The following is a 16,743-nucleotide window of genomic DNA, read 5'->3' on the forward strand; positions in this document are numbered from 1 at the left end:
GGAGTAGTCTGCGGGGTGACCCCTATCGCTGGGAGTAGCCTGCGGGGTGACCCCTATCGCTGGGAGTAGTCTGCGGGGTGACCCCTATCGCTGGGAGTAGTCTGCGGGGTGACCCCTATCGCTGGGAGTAGTCTGCGGGGTGACCCCTATCGCTGGGAGTAGTCTGCGGGGTGACCCCTATCGCTGGGAGTAGTCTGCGGGGTGACCCCTATCGCTGGGAGTAGTCTGCGGGGTGACCCCTATCGCTGGGAGTAGTCTGCGGGGTGACCCCTATCGCTGGGAGTAGTCTGCGGGGTGACCCCTATCGCTGGGAGTAGCCTGCGGGGTGACCCCTATCTCTGGGAGTAGTCTGCGGGGTGACCCCTATCTCTGGGAGTAGTCTGCGGGGTGACCCCTATCGCTGGGAGTAGTCTGCGGGGTGACCCCTATCGCTGGGAGCAGTCTGCGGGGTGACCCCTATCGCTGGGAGCAGTCTGGGGGGGTGACCCCTATCACTGGGAGTAGTCTGGGGGGTGACCCCTATCGCTGGGAGTAGTCTGGGGGGTGACCCCTATCGCTGGGAGTAGTGTGCGGGGTGACCCCTATCGCTGGGAGTAGTGTGCGGGGTGACCCCTATCGCTGGGAGCAGTCTGGGGGGTGACCCCTATCGCTGGGAGCAGTCTGCGGGGTGACCCCTATCGCTGGGAGCAGTCTGCGGGGTGACCCCTATCGCTGGGAGCAGTCTGCGGGGTGATCCCTATCGCTGGGAGCAGTCTGCGGGGTGACCCCTGCTATCGCTGGGAGCAGTCTGCGGGGCGACCCCTATCTCTGGGAGTAGTCTGCGGGGCGACCCCTATCGTTGGGAGTAGTGTGCGGGGTGATCCCTATCGCTGGGAGTAGTCTGGGGGGTGATCCCTATCGCTGGGAGCAGTCTGCGGGGTGACCCCTATCGCTGGGAGCAGTCTGCGGGGTGACCCCTATAGCTGGGAGTAGTCTGCGGGGTGACCCCTATCTCTGGGAGTAGTCTGCGGGGTGATCCCTATCGCTGGGAGCAGTCTGCGGGGTGACCCCTATCGCTGGGAGCAGTCTAGGGGGTGATCCCTATCTCTGGGAGCAGTCTGCGGGGTGATCCCTATCGCCGGGAGCAGTCTGTGGGGTGACCTCTATCTCTGGGAGTAGTCTGCGGGTGATCCCTATCGCTGGGAGCAGTCTGCGGGGCGACCCCTATCGCTGGGAGTAGTCTGCGGGGTGATCCCTATCGCTGGGAGCTGATGCTCCCGGTGTAACCAGTTAGACCCGGGTGTCGGGCGGCTGCGCGCCGCTCTTGCCATCTGCTTGTGCTCCACCATTACTTCCCGGCGGGGGCTCTGGCTCGTCTTCTGTACTGAGCAGTCGCACAGCGGGGGCCCCCCATCAATGCTCACAGAGCGTGTACAGGGGCCCGACCATAACTCACAGAGCTAAGTGCAGGAACAGAGCGCAGAGAGATGCTGGTGCTCCCACTACAACTCCCAGCATCCTTTATATGGAGATCAGCGCCTCTCCCCGGATGAGCAGAGCCGTGACGGCGCCTGTGACCTAGTTGTGCGCAGCAGCTTCTCGCCCTCACGCTGCTCTCCCCTCGCTCCCTGTCAGACGACCCTCTGACTTTTCACAGGATCTCGCCCCGTTCCCAGGCGCTGGCTCAGCAGTCTCGCAGTCACTCCCTGGGAGTATAACCCCCATCATGGTGAACCTTTCATCACGGGACATGAGATGGTGATGGTGGCTGATGAGTAAACTAGACCAACCACATGCAGGACGACCCAGGGGCGGCTCCGACTCCTCTCCTGACCATGAGGGACATTGGGGGTCACTCTCTATACTTCTGTCTCTCATCCTGGATTGGCCCAAACATATTGCGCTGATTGCACTTCCATACACGCCCGACGCTGGACTCATCACAAATCTGACATCTGTGATGCACCCAAAAACTCGCGTATCTGTGATTGCCACAAAATTGGCGCAATGACAGACATGGAAGATTGTGATGAACCCAAAGTCAGAATTCCGATAAATGACTACAATGTATCTATTGTTCTAGATGTTTGCCCCCAGCGCCCCCCCATGGCTGGACCTATAATGACCGCCCCTCCGCCCTGCGCCATTGTCCGTTTGCCTCTCCGTCTGATCTCCGCTGGTGTCATGAAGGGTTAAGCGTGCAGATGAGCCGGCCCTCCGCAGACGCGGGATGAGCGTGCTCAGTGGAGCCGTTAAAGACGCGTGTTCCATTAACGTTACGGCTGTGAAATATGGCGACCAAATGAGGGCCGTATGGCGGTAGATTGTCGGGCGTCCGCGCTGCGGAGGGTTTAATCCTCGCTCCGGCGCGCGCAGAGCTGTTAAGTGTTTACTGAGACGAGTGGAGGAGGCCATAAAACCCTCCTCTATCCCCCAAACAAGGCTGAGCCCATCCATTGGCAGGGCCCGCAACGCGCGTCGGGGGAGACGGGAACAGCTGCTCACGCCGGGGGTCCGCAGCCGCCTTCCACAGCAAATTAACTGAAATGGGTGCTTCCTAATTAAATTAGCACGCTAATGAAACGCCGCGCATTGCTGCGCTCACTCGCCATCAGCACCGGGGTGCGGGCAGCGGAACAGGGGGGGGTTATCCTATTACAGGTCACATGACCCCTCACGACACACGACCTGCACTATTCAGGTAGCGATGAGAGTGATACAGTGTGTGTGATAGGGAGATTAGATTGTGAGCTCCTGGGGTCAGGGATGATGGGAGTGATACATTGTGTGTGATGGAGAGATTAGATTGTGAGCTCCTGGGGTCAGGGATGATGGGAGTGATACATTCTGTGTGATAGGGAGATTAGATTGTGAGCTCCTGGGGTCAGGGATGATGGGAGTGATACATTGTGTGTGATGGAGAGATTAGATTGTGAGCTCCTGGGGTCAGGGATGATGGGAGTGATACATTCTGTGTGATAGGGAGATTAGATTGTGAGCTCCTGGGGTCAGGGATGATGGGAGTGATACATTCTGTGTGATAGGGAGATTAGATTGTGAGCTCCTGGGGTCAGGGATGATGGGAGTGATACATTGTGTGTGATAGGAGATTAGATAGTGAGCTCCTGGGGTCAGGGATGATGGGAGTGATACATTGTGTGTGATAGGAGATTAGATTGTGAGCTCCTGGGATCAGTGATGATGAGAGTGATACATTCTGTGTGATAGGGAGATTAGATTGTGAGCTCCTGGGGTCAGGGATGATGGGAGTGATACATTCTGTGTGATAGGAGATTAGATTGTGAGCTCCTGGGATCAGTGATGATGAGAGTGATACATTGTGTGTGATAGGAGATTAGATTGTGAGCTCCTGGGATCAGTGATGATGAGATGATACAATGGGGCAGATTTACTTACCCGGGCCATTCGCGATCCAGCGGCGCGTTCTCTGTGCTGCATTCGGGTCCGGCCGGGATTCATTAAGGTAGTTCCTCCGAGGTCCACCAGGTGGCGCTGCAGCGTTGAAGAGCATCGGAACGCACTGGAATACACCGAGCCGGGCTGAGTGAAGGTAAGTGCAATTTTCGTGACACATTTTTTTTTTTTTAAAAATTCGGCGGTTTTTCCGAATCCGTCGGGTTTTCGTTCGGCCACGCCCCCGATTTCCGCCACGTGCATGCCAGCGCCGATGTACCACAATCCGATCGCGTGCGCCAAAATCCCGCGGCAATTCAGGGGAAATCAGCGCAAATCGGAAATATTCGGGTAACACGTCGGGAAACCGCGAATCGGCCCCTTAGTAAATGAACCCCATTGTGTTTGATCGGTGGATTAGATTGTGAGCTCCTGGGGCCACGGATGATGGGAATGATACACTGTCTGTGATAAGGGATTAGATTGTGAGCCATGCAGTCATGGTGGGTAGCACTTCTGCCTTGCAGCGCTGAGGCCCTAGGTTTGAATCTCACCCAGGTCAACATCTGCAAAGAGTTTGTATGTTCTCTCCGTGTTTGCGTGGGTTTCCTCCGGTTTCCTCCCACACTCCAAAAAAACAAAACAAAAAAAAAAAAAAACATACTGTTAGGTTGTTTAGATTGTGAGCCCCATTGGGGACAGGGACTGATTTGACACGCTTTGTGCAGCGCTGTGTAATCTGTGTGCGCTATATAAAGAATTATTATTATTGCAGTACATTTGTGGGGTCCATCATCCTGTGTGCAGGGGATGTGCAGGCCAGGGCTGCAGGGGTTAGTGTTTTCGTGCCATGACTTGTAGACAGTCGGGTGGCTCTGGGACCCCTGGTGGTGCCGGGGGAGACTCACCTGGCGTCACGTGCCTCTCCAGGATTGGCGGCAGCTGTCTCTGCCCTGGCAGCTTCCTGGGGCCCAGGATTTAGGAGTCCCAGCAGGAGGCGCTGTGCCAGGTGGATGGGTCTGGGGGTCCCTGCCTCTGTTGCTGGGAATGCTCTCGCCCCGGCGCATGCCTCCATTATTTATCAGGCAGACATATGGTGAACATCGCACGGAGCAGGATCGGGGCCGCGCTGCGCTCTCCAGAGGAAGGAGAGGAGAGAAGTCAAATGTAGAGGTGAACGCTCTTATATCTTATTCATAGGCCGCCATGTGCAGGACCTTCACAGAGGACGGGACCACCGGCAACATTTACAGGGACACAGAAGAAAACTTCCACAACTTTCTAACAGACTCTCAAGACCTCTGCTTGTTGTCAGTGATTTGTCACACAGGATGTATCCGTGGGGGGGGGGGGGGGGGGGGAGTGTTACCCTTCAGGTGCCGTCATCTTTATTCCCAAAAAAAAATGCCAAATTATCCACAGGTCGCTGTGGCAACAGACTACAATCAGCCCTCGTGTAGTCGCGTCTATTGTTACCTGAGTTTTCGGAGGACTGGACCCTCTCGGAGGTGGGCGTCCCCTCGCTGGCAGACGACATGTTCAGAGAGATGAAGGACGGGCAGGACTGGAGGCCGCTGCTGCCCGGGAGCTCGTCATCGCTGGAGGATGGGGGGTCCCCGGCGGGGGCTGGGGGGGTCCTGTAACATACAAGGGTCAGGCTGCTGCTATGTATGTGGGGTGGAGGGAGGTGCAACGTGTCTCTTACCCAATCCGAGGCTGCATCTTCCGTCTCTGCTTGGCATTGGGTGGCGCCGGTTCTGGCTGCGCCCCCGGGTCCGGTCGTCTCTTTCTCTGCCGGTGCTGGAGTTTACATTTTGAACCCTGAGGGCATTTGCCGTCCCGGGCGAAATCTGGACACAGCAGAGTGTGCTTCTTCTTACACTGCAGGAGGCAGAACACAACATAATAGCAGGGGTTACAGGAAACCATCAGCAGATAGGACCCCGGTGACTGCAGCCAGTGCTATGTATTGTCCCTGGAGAGATGTGTAATCAGACCTCACACTGCTGTGCTCTGTGCTCTCTGCAGCCAGTGTTATGTATTGTCCCTGGAGAGATGTGTAATCAGACCTCACACTGCTGTGCTCTGTGCTCTCTGCAGCCAGTGTTATGTATTGTCCCCGGAGAGATGTGTAATCAGACCTCACACTGCTGTGCTCTGTGCAGCCAGTGTTATGTATTGTCCCTGGAGAGATGTGTAATCAGACCTCACACTGCTGTGCTCTGTGCTCTCTGCAGCCAGTGTTATGTATTGTCCCTGGAGATGGGTGTAATTAGACCTCACACTGCTGTTCTCTGTGCTATCTACAGCCAGTGTTATGTATTGTCCCTGGAGGGATGTGTAATCAGACCTCACACTGCTATGCTCTGTGCTCTCTGCAGCCAGTGTTATGTATTGTCCCTGGAGAGATGTGTAATCAGACCTCACACTGCTGTGCTCTGTGCTCTCTGCAGCCAGTGTTATGTATTGTCCCTGGAGAGATGTGTAATCAGACCTCACACTGCTGTGCTCTGTGCTCTCTGCAGCCAGTGTTATGTATTGTCCCTGTAGAGATGTGTAATCAGACCTCACACTGCTGTGCTCTGTGCAGCCAGTGTTATGTATTGTCCCTGGAGAGATGTGTAATCAGACCTCACACTGCTGTGCTCTGTGCTCTCTGCAGCCAGTGCTATATATTGTCCCTGGAGAGATGTGTAATCAGACCTCACACTGCTGTGCTCTGTGCTCTCTGCAGCCAGTGCTATGTATTGTCCCCGGAGAGATGTGTAATCAGACCTCACACTGCTGTGCTCTGTGCAGCCAGTGTTATGTATTGTCCCTGGAGAGATGCGTAATCAGACCTCACACTGCTGTGCTCTGTGCTCTCTGCAGCCAGTGTTATGTATTGTCCCTGGAGATGGGTGTAATTAGACCTCACACTGCTGTTCTCTGTGCTATCTACAGCCAGTGTTATGTATTGTCCCTGGAGGGATGTGTAATCAGACCTCACACTGCTATGCTCTGTGCTCTCTGCAGCCAGTGTTATGTATTGTCCCTGGAGAGATGTGTAATCAGACCTCACACTGCTGTGCTCTCTGCAGCCAGTGTTATGTATTGTCCCTGGAGATGGGTGTAATTAGACCTCACACTGCTGTGCTCTGTGCTCTCTGCAGCCAGTGTTATGTATTGTCCCTGGAGAGATGTGTAATCAGACCTCACACTGCTGTGCTCTGTGCGCTCTGCAGCCAGTGTTATGTATTGTCCCTGGAGAGATGTGTAATCAGACCTCACACTGCTGTGCTCTGTGCTCTCTGCAGTCAGTGTTATGTACTGTCCCTGGAGAGATGTGTAATCAGACCTCACACTGCTGTGCTCTGTGCTCTCTGCAGCCAGTGTTATGTATTGTCCCTGGAGAGATGTGTAATCAGACCTCACAATGCTGTGCTCTGTGCTCTCTGCACCCAGTGTTATGTATTGTCCCTGGAGAGATGTGTAATCAGACCTCACACTGCTGCGCTCTGTGCTCTCTGCAGCCAGTGTTATGTATTGTCCCTGGAGAGATGTGTAATCAGACCTCACACTGCTGTGCTCTGTGCAGCCAGTGTTATGTATTGTCCCTGGAGAGATGTGTAATCAGACCTCACACTGCTGTGCTCTGTGCAGCCAGTGTTATGTATTGTCCCTGGAGAGATGTGTAATCAGACCTCACACTGCTGTGCTCTGTGCTCTCTGCAGCCAGTGTTATGTATTGTCCCTGGAGAGATGTGTAATCAGACCTCACACTGCTGTGCTCTGTGCTCTCTGCAGCCAGTGTTATGTATTGTCCCTGTAGAGATGTGTAATCAGACCTCACACTGCTGTGCTCTGTGCTCTGTGCAGCCAGTGTTATGTATTGTCCCTGGAGAGATGTGTAATCAGACCTCACACTGCTGTGCTCTGTGCTCTCTGCAGCCAGTGCTATATATTGTCCCTGGAGAGATGCGCAATCAGACCTCACACTGCTGTGCTCTGTGCTCTCTGCAGCCAGTGCTATGTATTGTCCCCGGAGAGATGTGTAATCAGACCTCACACTGCTGTGCTCTGTGCTCTCTGCAGCCAGTGTTATGTATTGTCCCTGGAGAGATGTGTAATCAGACCTCACACTGCTGTGCTCTGTGCTCTCTGCAGCCAGTGTTATGTATTGTCCCTGGAGAGATGTGTAATCAGACCTCACACTGCTGTGCTCTGTGCTCTCTGCAGCCAGTGTTATGTATTGTCCCTGGAGATGGGTGTAATTAGACCTCACACTGCTGTTCTCTGTGCTCTCTACAGCCAGTGTTATGTATTGTCCCTGGAGAGATGTGTAATCAGACCTCACACTGCTGTGCTCTGTGCTCTCTGCAGCCAGTGTTATGTATTGTCCCTGGAGAGATGTGTAATCAGACCTCACACTGCTGTGCTCTGTGCTCTCTGCAGCCAGTGTTATGTATTGTCCCTGGAGATGGGTGTAATTAGACCTCACACTGCTGTTCTCTGTGCTCTCTGCAGCCAGTGTTATGTATTGTCCCTGGAGGGATGTGTAATCAGACCTCACACTGCTATGCTCTGTGCTCTCTGCAGCCAGTGTTAGGTATTGTCCCTGGAGAGATGTGTAATCAGACCTCACACTGCTGTGCTCTGTGCTCTCTGCAGCCAGTGCTATGTATTGTCCCCGGAGAGATGTGTAATCAGACCTCACACTGCTGTGCTCTGTGCTCTCTGCAGCCAGTGTTATGTATTGTCCCTGGAGAGATGTGTAATCAGACCTCACACTGCTGTGCTCTGTGCTCTCTGCAGCCAGTGTTATGTATTATCCCTGGAGAGATGTGTAATCAGACCTCACACTGCTGTGCCCTGTACTCTCTGCAGCCAGTGTTATGCATTGTCCCTGGAGAGATGTGTAATCAGACCTCACACTGCTGTGCTCTGTGCTCTCTGCAGCCAGTGTTATGTATTGTCCCTGGAGAGATGTGTAATCAGACCGCACACTGCTGTGCTCTGTGCTCTCTGCAGCCAGTGTTATGTATTATCCCTGGAGAGATGTGTAATCAGACCTCACACTGCTGTGCCCTGTACTCTCTGCAGCCAGTGTTATGCATTGTCCCTGGAGAGATGTGTAATCAGACCTCACACTGCTGTGCTCTGTGCAGCCATTCTTATGTATTGTCCCTGGAGAGATGTGTAATCAGTCCTCACACTGCTGTGCTCTGTGCTCTCTGCAGTCAGTGTTATGTATTGTCCCTGGAGAGATGTGTAATCAGTCCTCACACTGCTGTGCTCTGTGCTCTCTGATTACACATCTCTCCAGGGATAATACATAACACTGGCTGCAGAGAGCACAGAGCACAGCAGTGTGAGGTCTGATTACACATCCCTCCTGGGACAATACATAACACTGGCTGCAGAGAGCACAGAGCACAGCGTTGTGAGGTCTGATTACACATCTCTCCAGGGACAATACATAACACTGGCTGCAGAGAGCACAGAGCACAGCAGTGTGAGGTCTGATTACACATCTCTCCAGGGACAATACATAACACTGGCTGCAGAGAGTACAGAGCACAGCAGTGTGAGAACTGATTACACATCTCTCCAGGGACAATACATAACACTGGCTGCAGAGAGCACAGAGCACAGCAGTGTGAGGTCTGATTACACATCTCTCCAGGGACAATACATAACACTGACTGCAGAGAGCACAGAGCACAGCAGTGTGAGGCCTGATTACACATCTCTCCAGGTACAATACATAACACTGGCTGCAGAGAGCACAGAGCACAGAAGTGTGAGGTCTGATTACACATCTCTCCAGGGACAATTCATAGCAATGGCTGCAGTCTGCATGATGACTAGCACTGAAGGTCTTCCATATGAAGCAGAGCTGGTGCTGTCACACACTGGGAGTAGTAGTTGTGCAGTCTCTCTGTGGATCTTCAGGGTGCTGAATGTTGTAGCCGCATCAGATCTGATTGATAACTTTTTAATCAGTGTAATTAGTGTATGAGCTCAGTCAGTGGCTGCGCTGTCCAAGTACAGGGGGCAGACGCTTGGCAGGCGCAGGGAGGGCCGCCCCACAGCCGCTGCTCCCCGATACAATATACAGAGCCGGATATAGAGTGTGAGCTCTGCCGGCGGATCCATGGATAAACCACTACATAAGGATGGGCAGGGGGCACCATGTGGACAATGCTGGACAGTAGCGCCCTCTGCAGGCAGGGAAGAGAGAACAAACTCACATAGCCCAAAATAAGAAGTAATCCTAATGTCTAGTACAAGATACTTTCACAACATTACTTATCCTGTATTATACCCCAGAGCTGCACTCACTATTCTGCTGCTGGTGCAGTCACTGTGTACATACATGACATTACTTATCCTGTACTGATCCTGAGTTACATCCTGTATTATATCCCAGAGCTGCACTCACTATTCTGCTGCTGGTGCAGTCACTGTACATACATGACATTACTTATCCTGTACTGATCCTGAGTAACATCCTGTATTATACCCCAGAGCTGCACTCACTATTCTGCTGCTGGTGCAGTCACTGTGTACATACATGACATTACTTATCCTGTACTGATCCTGAGTTACATCCTGTATTACACTGCAGAGCTGCACTCACTATTCTGCTGCTGGTGCAGTCACTGTGTACATACATGACATTACTTATCCTGTAGTGATCCTGAGTTACATCCTGTATTATACCCCAGAGCTGCACTCACTATTCTGCTGCTGGTGCAGTCACTGTGTACATACATGACATTACTTATCCTGTACTGATCCTGAGTTACATCCTGTATTATACCCCAGAGCTGCACTCACTATTCTGCTGCTGGTGCAGTCACTGTGTACATACATGACATTACTTATCCTGTACTGATCCTGAGTTACATCCTGTATTATACCCCAGAGCTGCACTCACTATTCTGCTGCTGCTGCAGTCACTGTGTACATACATGACATTACTTATCCTGTACTGATCCTGAGTTACATCCTGTATTATACCCCAGAGCTGCACTCACTATTCTGCTGCTGGTGCAGTCACTGTGTACATACATGACATTACTTATCCTGTACTGATCCTGAGTTACATCCTGTATTATATCCCAGAGCTGCACTCACTATTCTGCTGCTGGTGCAGTCACTGTGTACATACATGAGATTACTTATCCTGTACTGATCCTGGGTTACATCCTGTATTATACCCCAGAGCTGCACTCACTATTCTGCTGCTGGTGCAGTCACTGTGTACATACATGACATTACTTATCCTGTACTGATCCTGAGTTACATCCTGTATTATACCCCAGAGCTGCACTCACTATTCTGCTGCTGGTGCAGTCACTGTGTACATACATGACATTACTTATCCTGTACTGATCCTGAGTTACATCCTGTATTATACTCCAGAGCTGCACTCACTATTCTGCTGCTGGTGCAGTCACTGTGTACATACATGACATTACTTATCCTGTACTGATCCTGAGTTACATCCTGTATTATACCCCAGAGCTGCACTCACTATTCTGCTGGTGCAGTCACTGTGTACATACATGACATTACTTATCCTTTACTGATCCTGAGTTACATCCTGTATTATACCCCAGAGCTGCACTCAGTATTCTGCTGCTGGTACAGTCACTGTGTACATACATGGCATTACTTATCCTGTACTGATCCCGAGTTACATCCTGTATTATACCCCAGAGCTGCACTCACTATTCTGCTGCTGGTGCAGTCACTGTGTACATACATGACATTACTTATCCTGTACTGATCCTGAGTTACATCCTGTATTATACCCCAGAGCTGCACTCACTATTCTGCTGGTGCAGTCACTGTGTACATACATGACATTACTTATCCTGTACTGATCCTGAGTTACATCCTGTATTATACCCCAGAGCTGCACTCACTATTCTGCTGGTGCAGTCACTGTGTACATACATGACATTACTTATCCTGTACTGATCCTGAGTTACATCCTGTAATATACCCCAGAGCTGCACTCACTATTCTGCTGCTGGTGCAGTCACTGTGTACATACATGACATTACTTATCCTGTACTGATCCTGAGTTACATCCTGTATTATACCCCAGAGCTGCACTCACTATTCTGCTGCTGGTGCAGTCACTGTGTACATACATGACATTACTTATCCTGTACTGATCCTGAGTTACATCCTGTATTATACCCCAGAGCTGCACTCACTATTCTGCTGGTGCAGTCACTGTGTACATACATGACATTACTTATCCTGTACTGATCCTGAGTTACATCCTGTATTATACCCCAGAGCTGCACTCACTATTCTGCTGGTGCAGTCACTGTGTACATACATGACATTACTTATCCTGTACTGATCCTGAGTTACATCCTGTAATATACCCCAGAGCTGCACTCACTATTCTGCTGCTGGTGCAGTCACTGTGTACATACATGACATTACTTATCCTGTACTGATCCTGAGTTACATCCTGTATTATACCCCAGAGCTGCACTCACTATTCTGCTGCTGGTGCAGTCACTGTGTGGAGAAGGTAATGAGGCAGTTACCTTTCTTCAGCTATTGTGGTACTACAACTCTCAGCATACATTATCAGCACTGTGCCCCTCGGGGAGTTGTGTAGCGGCTGAGCTCCGGGGGTATTGGAGCAGCTGGCACCAGAGTTACTGCTGCGGATTTCCTGTGACAGCGGCGGTGGGCAGGGAAGGGGTTAATGGTGGGCACTGGGCGGGGGATGGGCACAGCTGGCACCGGGTGGGTTGGTGGGTTCGGTGCAGCCACGGACGTGTCACGTAAGGTGAAGGAGGGAGTGGTGCGCTCACTTGTCGGGGGCCTCATTCCTCAGGGTCACCCGATGCCTCCCACCTGTTGGGGGCAACTAATTATACACACTGCGGGACGCCCGCCAATCGCCCGGTTGGGGTGTAAAAACAGAGCAGGCCCCCCTTTAACCCCTCACCTGCTGTAAACGAGCCCAAAAAACTACGCAGGCGCAGCAGTGGCTGATAACAGAGAGCAACAGAGAGGCACCATTAACCCTCTCACAACTGAATGCCAGCCGACATTAACCCCTTCTCTACCCTCTCTTAACCCTCTCACTGCTGACCACTGACCAAAATTAACCCCTCCACTTCTGGCCTGGGTCACCATTAACCCTCCCCCTCCTGCACAGGGGCGATCGTTAGCCCGGACACTATATTAACCCTTTACTAACCAAGTTCCATATAACCGCGGTGGGGCACGTCACCGACTGGCATTATAAAACGGGTGCCCATTAACTCCTTCATTCCCAGCGGAGGGAGCGGCTCACCTGTGGAGACCGTTAACCCCATATTCCCCACTGTACAAGCTATAGGATGTCTTGGCAGCGTCTTAGGGGGTCGGACCCCCCTCCCCCCACTCCTGGGAGCAGCTGAGCAGCACCCGCTGAGCGCTCGCCCATCACTCATTACTGACTGGTAACGATGGCGGCTCCGGTTTCGCTCTCTATTAGTACACGGATCGCCATGACATTTGTCACTTAGCTAAGAATCCTCCGGCTACACAAATGATTTATCCCTACAAATCCGAACAATGTCCTGGGGGGATCCACTTACTGCACTGCTAACCCCTCCCCTGCCACAGGGGGGAGGCCTGGAGCCGGGGGTCTCCTGTACACGATCAAGGGACTGGTACCACTTAACATCTACTAAATCTATAGATTCACCCCCAGCACGGGGAACTAGGGGGGTGGGGGTGTAATAAGGAGGATGCCCCTACCATAGAGGGTGTGTGTGTGGGGGGGTGTAATAAAGAGGATGCCCCCACCATAGGGCGGGGAGGTGTAATAAGGAGGATGCCCCTACCATAGGGGGGTGGTGGGGGTGTAATAAGGAGGAGGCCCCCACCATAGAGGGGTGGAGGTGTAATAAGGAGGATGCCCATACCATAGGGGGGTGGAGGTGTAATATGGAGGATGCCCCTACCATAGGGGGGTGGAGGTGTAATAAGGAGGAGGCCCCTACCATAGGGGGGGGGGGAGGTGTAATAAGGAGGATGCCCCCACCATAGAGGGGAGGTGTAATAAGGAGGATGCCCCCACCATAGAGGGGTGGAGGTGTAATAAGGAGGATGCCCATACCATAGGGGGGTGGAGGTGTAATATGGAGGATGCCCCTACCATAGGGGGGTGGAGGTGTAATAAGGAGGATGCCCCCACCATAGAGGGGTGGAGGTGTAATAAGGAGGATGCCCCTACCATAGGGGGGTGGAGGTGTAATAAGGAGGATGCCCCTACCATAGGGGGGTGGAGGTGTAATAAGGAGGAGGCCCCTACCATAGGGGGGGGGGGTGGAGGTGTAATATGGAGGATGCCCCTACCATAGGGGGGTGGAGGTGTAATATGGAGGATGCCCCTACCATAGGGGGGTGGAGGTGTAATAAGGAGGATGCCCCCACCATAGAGGGGAGGTGTAATAAGGAGGATGCCCCCACCATAGGGGGGGGAGGTGTAATAAGGAGGATGCCCCCACCATAGGGGGGGTAGGTGTAATAAAGAGGATGCCCCCACCATAGGGGGGGGGAGGTGTAATAAGGAGGATGCCCCCACCATAGGGGGGGGTGGAGGTGTAATAAGGAGGATGCCCCCACCATAGGGGGGGAGGTGTAATAAGGAGGATGCCCCCACCATAGGGGGGGAGGTGTAATAAGGAGGATGCCCCCACCATAGGGGGGGAGGTGTAATAAGGAGGATGCCCCTACCATAGGGGGGTGGAGGTGTAATAAGGAGGATGCCCCCACCATAGGGGGGGGGAGGTGTAATAAGGAGGATGCCCCTACCATAGGGGGGGGAGGTGTAATAAGGAGGATGCCCCTACCATAGGGGGGTGGAGGTGTAATAAAGAGGATGCCCCCACCATAGGGGGGGGGAGGTGTAATAAGGAGGATGCCCCCACCATAGGGGGGGGGGGGTGGAGGTGTAATAAGGAGGATGCCCCCACCATAGGGGGGTGGAGGTGTAATAAGGAGGATGCCCCTACCATAGGGGGGGGGTGGAGTAATAAGGAGGATGCCCCTACCATAGAGGGGGTGGAGGTGTAATAAGGAGGATGCCCCCACCATAGGGGGGGGGGTGGAGGTGTAATAAGGAGGATGCCCCTACCATAGGGGGGTGGAGGTGTAATAAGGAGGATGCCCCTACCATAGGGGGGAGGAGGTGTAATAAGGAGGATGCCCCTACCATAGGGGGTTGGAGGAGTAATATGGAGGATGTCCCTACCATAGGGGGGTGGAGGTGTAATAAGGAGGATGTCCCTACCATAGGGGGGTGGAGGTGTAATAAGGAGGATGTCCCTACCATAGGGGGGTGGAGGTGTAATAAGGAGGATGCCCCTACCATAGGGGGGTGGAGGTGTAATAAGGAGGATGCCCCTACCATAGGGGGGGGGGGGTGGAGGTGTAATAAGGAGGATGCCCCTACCATAGAGGGGTGGAGGTGTAATAAGGAGGATGCCCCTACCATACGGGGGGGGGGGGGGTGGAGGTGTAATAAGGAGGATGCCCCTACCATAGGGGGGGGGGGAGGTGTAATAAGGAGGATGCCCCTACCATAGGGGGGGGGTGGAGGTGTAATAAGGAGGATGCCCCTACCATAGGGGGGGGGGTGGAGGTGTAATAAGGAGGATGCCCCTACCATAGGGGGGGGGTAATAAGGAGGATGCCCCCACCATAGGGGGGTGGAGGTGTAATAAGGAGGATGCCCCTACCATAGGGGGGTGGAGGAGTAATAAGGAGGATGCCCCTACCATAGAGGGGGTGGAGGTGTAATAAGGAGGATGCCCCCACCATAGGGGGGGGGGGTGGAGGTGTAATAAGGAGGATGCCCCTACCATAGGGGGGTGGAGGTGTAATATGGAGGATGTCCCTACCATAGGGGGGGGGGTAATAAGGAGGATGCCCCCACCATAGGGGGGTGGAGGTGTAATAAGGAGGATGCCCCTACCATAGGGGGGTGGAGGAGTAATAAGGAGGATGCCCCTACCATAGAGGGGGTGGAGGTGTAATAAGGAGGATGCCCCCACCATAGGGGGGGGGTGGAGGTGTAATAAGGAGGATGCCCCTACCATAGGGGGTTGGAGGAGTAATAAGGAGGATGTCCCTACCATAGGGGGGTGGAGGTGTAATAAGGAGGATGCCCCTACCATAGGGGGGTGGAGGTGTAATAAGGAGGATGCCCCTACCATAGGGGGGTGGAGGTGTAATAAGGAGGATGCCCCTACCATAGGGGGGTGGAGGTGTAATAAGGAGGATGCCCCTACCATAGGGGGGTGGAGGTGTAATAAGGAGGATGCCCCTACCATAGAGGGGGGGGGGTGGAGGTGTAATAAGGAGGATGCCCCTACCATAGGGGGTTGGAGGAGTAATATGGAGGATGTCCCTACCATAGAGGGGGGGGGGTGGAGGTGTAATAAGGAGGATGCCCCAACCATAGGGGGGTGGAGGTGTAATAAGGAGGATGCCCCAACCATAGGGGGGTGGAGGTGTAATAAGGAGGATGCCCCTACCATAGGGGGGTGGAGGTGTAATAAGGAGGATGCCCCTACCATAGGGGGGTGGAGGAGTAATAAGGAGGATGTCCCTACCATAGGGGGTTGGAGGAGTAATAAGGAGGATGTCCCTACCATAGGGGGGGGGGGAGGTGTAATAAGGAGGATGCCCCTACCATAGGGGGGTGGAGGTGTAATAAGGAGGATGCCCCTACCATAGGGGGGTGGAGGTGTAATAAGGAGGATGCCCCTACCATAGGGGGGTGGAGGTGTAATAAGGAGGATGCCCCTACCATAGGGGGGTGGAGGTGTAATAAGGAGGATGCCCCCACCATAGGGGGGTGGAGGTGTAATAAGGAGGATGCCCCTACCATAGGGGGGGGGGGGTGGAGGTGTAATAAGGAGGATGCCCCTACCATAGGGGGTTGGAGGAGTAATATGGAGGATGTCCCTACCATAGAGGGGGGGGGGTGGAGGTGTAATAAGGAGGATGCCCCTACCATAGGGGGGTGGAGGTGTAATAAGGAGGATGCCCCTACCATAGAGGGGGGGGGGTGGAGGTGTAATAAGGAGGATGCCCCTACCATAGGGGGGTGGAGGTGTAATAAGGAGGATGCCCCCACCATAGGGGGGTGGAGGTGTAATAAGGAGGATGCCCCTACCATAGGGGGGGGGTGGAGGTGTAATAAGGAGGATGCCCCTACCATAGGGGGGTGGAGGAGTAATATGGAGGATGTCCCTACCATAGAGGGGTGGAGGTGTAATAAGGAGGATGCCCCTACCATAGGGGGGTGGAGGTGTAATAAGGAGGATGCCC

General features: G+C 53.4%; 1 protein-coding gene and 1 long non-coding RNA gene across 2 annotated transcripts in view; one reads left to right on the top strand and one right to left on the bottom strand.

Moving 5' to 3' along the window:
* LOC140132349 (uncharacterized) overlaps positions 1–16,743 on the top strand; it is a 49,660-nt gene that overhangs the window by 25,997 nt on the left and 6,920 nt on the right. The gene's annotated exons all lie outside the window — the stretch shown is intronic.
* The window catches only part of ZC3H3 (zinc finger CCCH-type containing 3), a 105,814-nt gene that overhangs the window by 1,188 nt on the left and 87,883 nt on the right, over positions 1–16,743 (bottom strand). The window contains exons 10-11 of the mRNA XM_072151001.1: positions 5,099–5,274; positions 4,870–5,030 (exon numbers count right to left, since the gene is read on the bottom strand). Of these exons, the coding sequence (XP_072007102.1) occupies positions 4,870–5,030; positions 5,099–5,274 (337 nt within the window). The remainder of the gene's footprint in view (positions 1–4,869; positions 5,031–5,098; positions 5,275–16,743) is intronic.

The sequence above is a fragment of the Engystomops pustulosus genome, chromosome 5 (assembly GCF_040894005.1).
Source record: "Engystomops pustulosus chromosome 5, aEngPut4.maternal, whole genome shotgun sequence".
NCBI classification, from domain to species: Eukaryota; Metazoa; Chordata; class Amphibia; order Anura; family Leptodactylidae; genus Engystomops; species Engystomops pustulosus.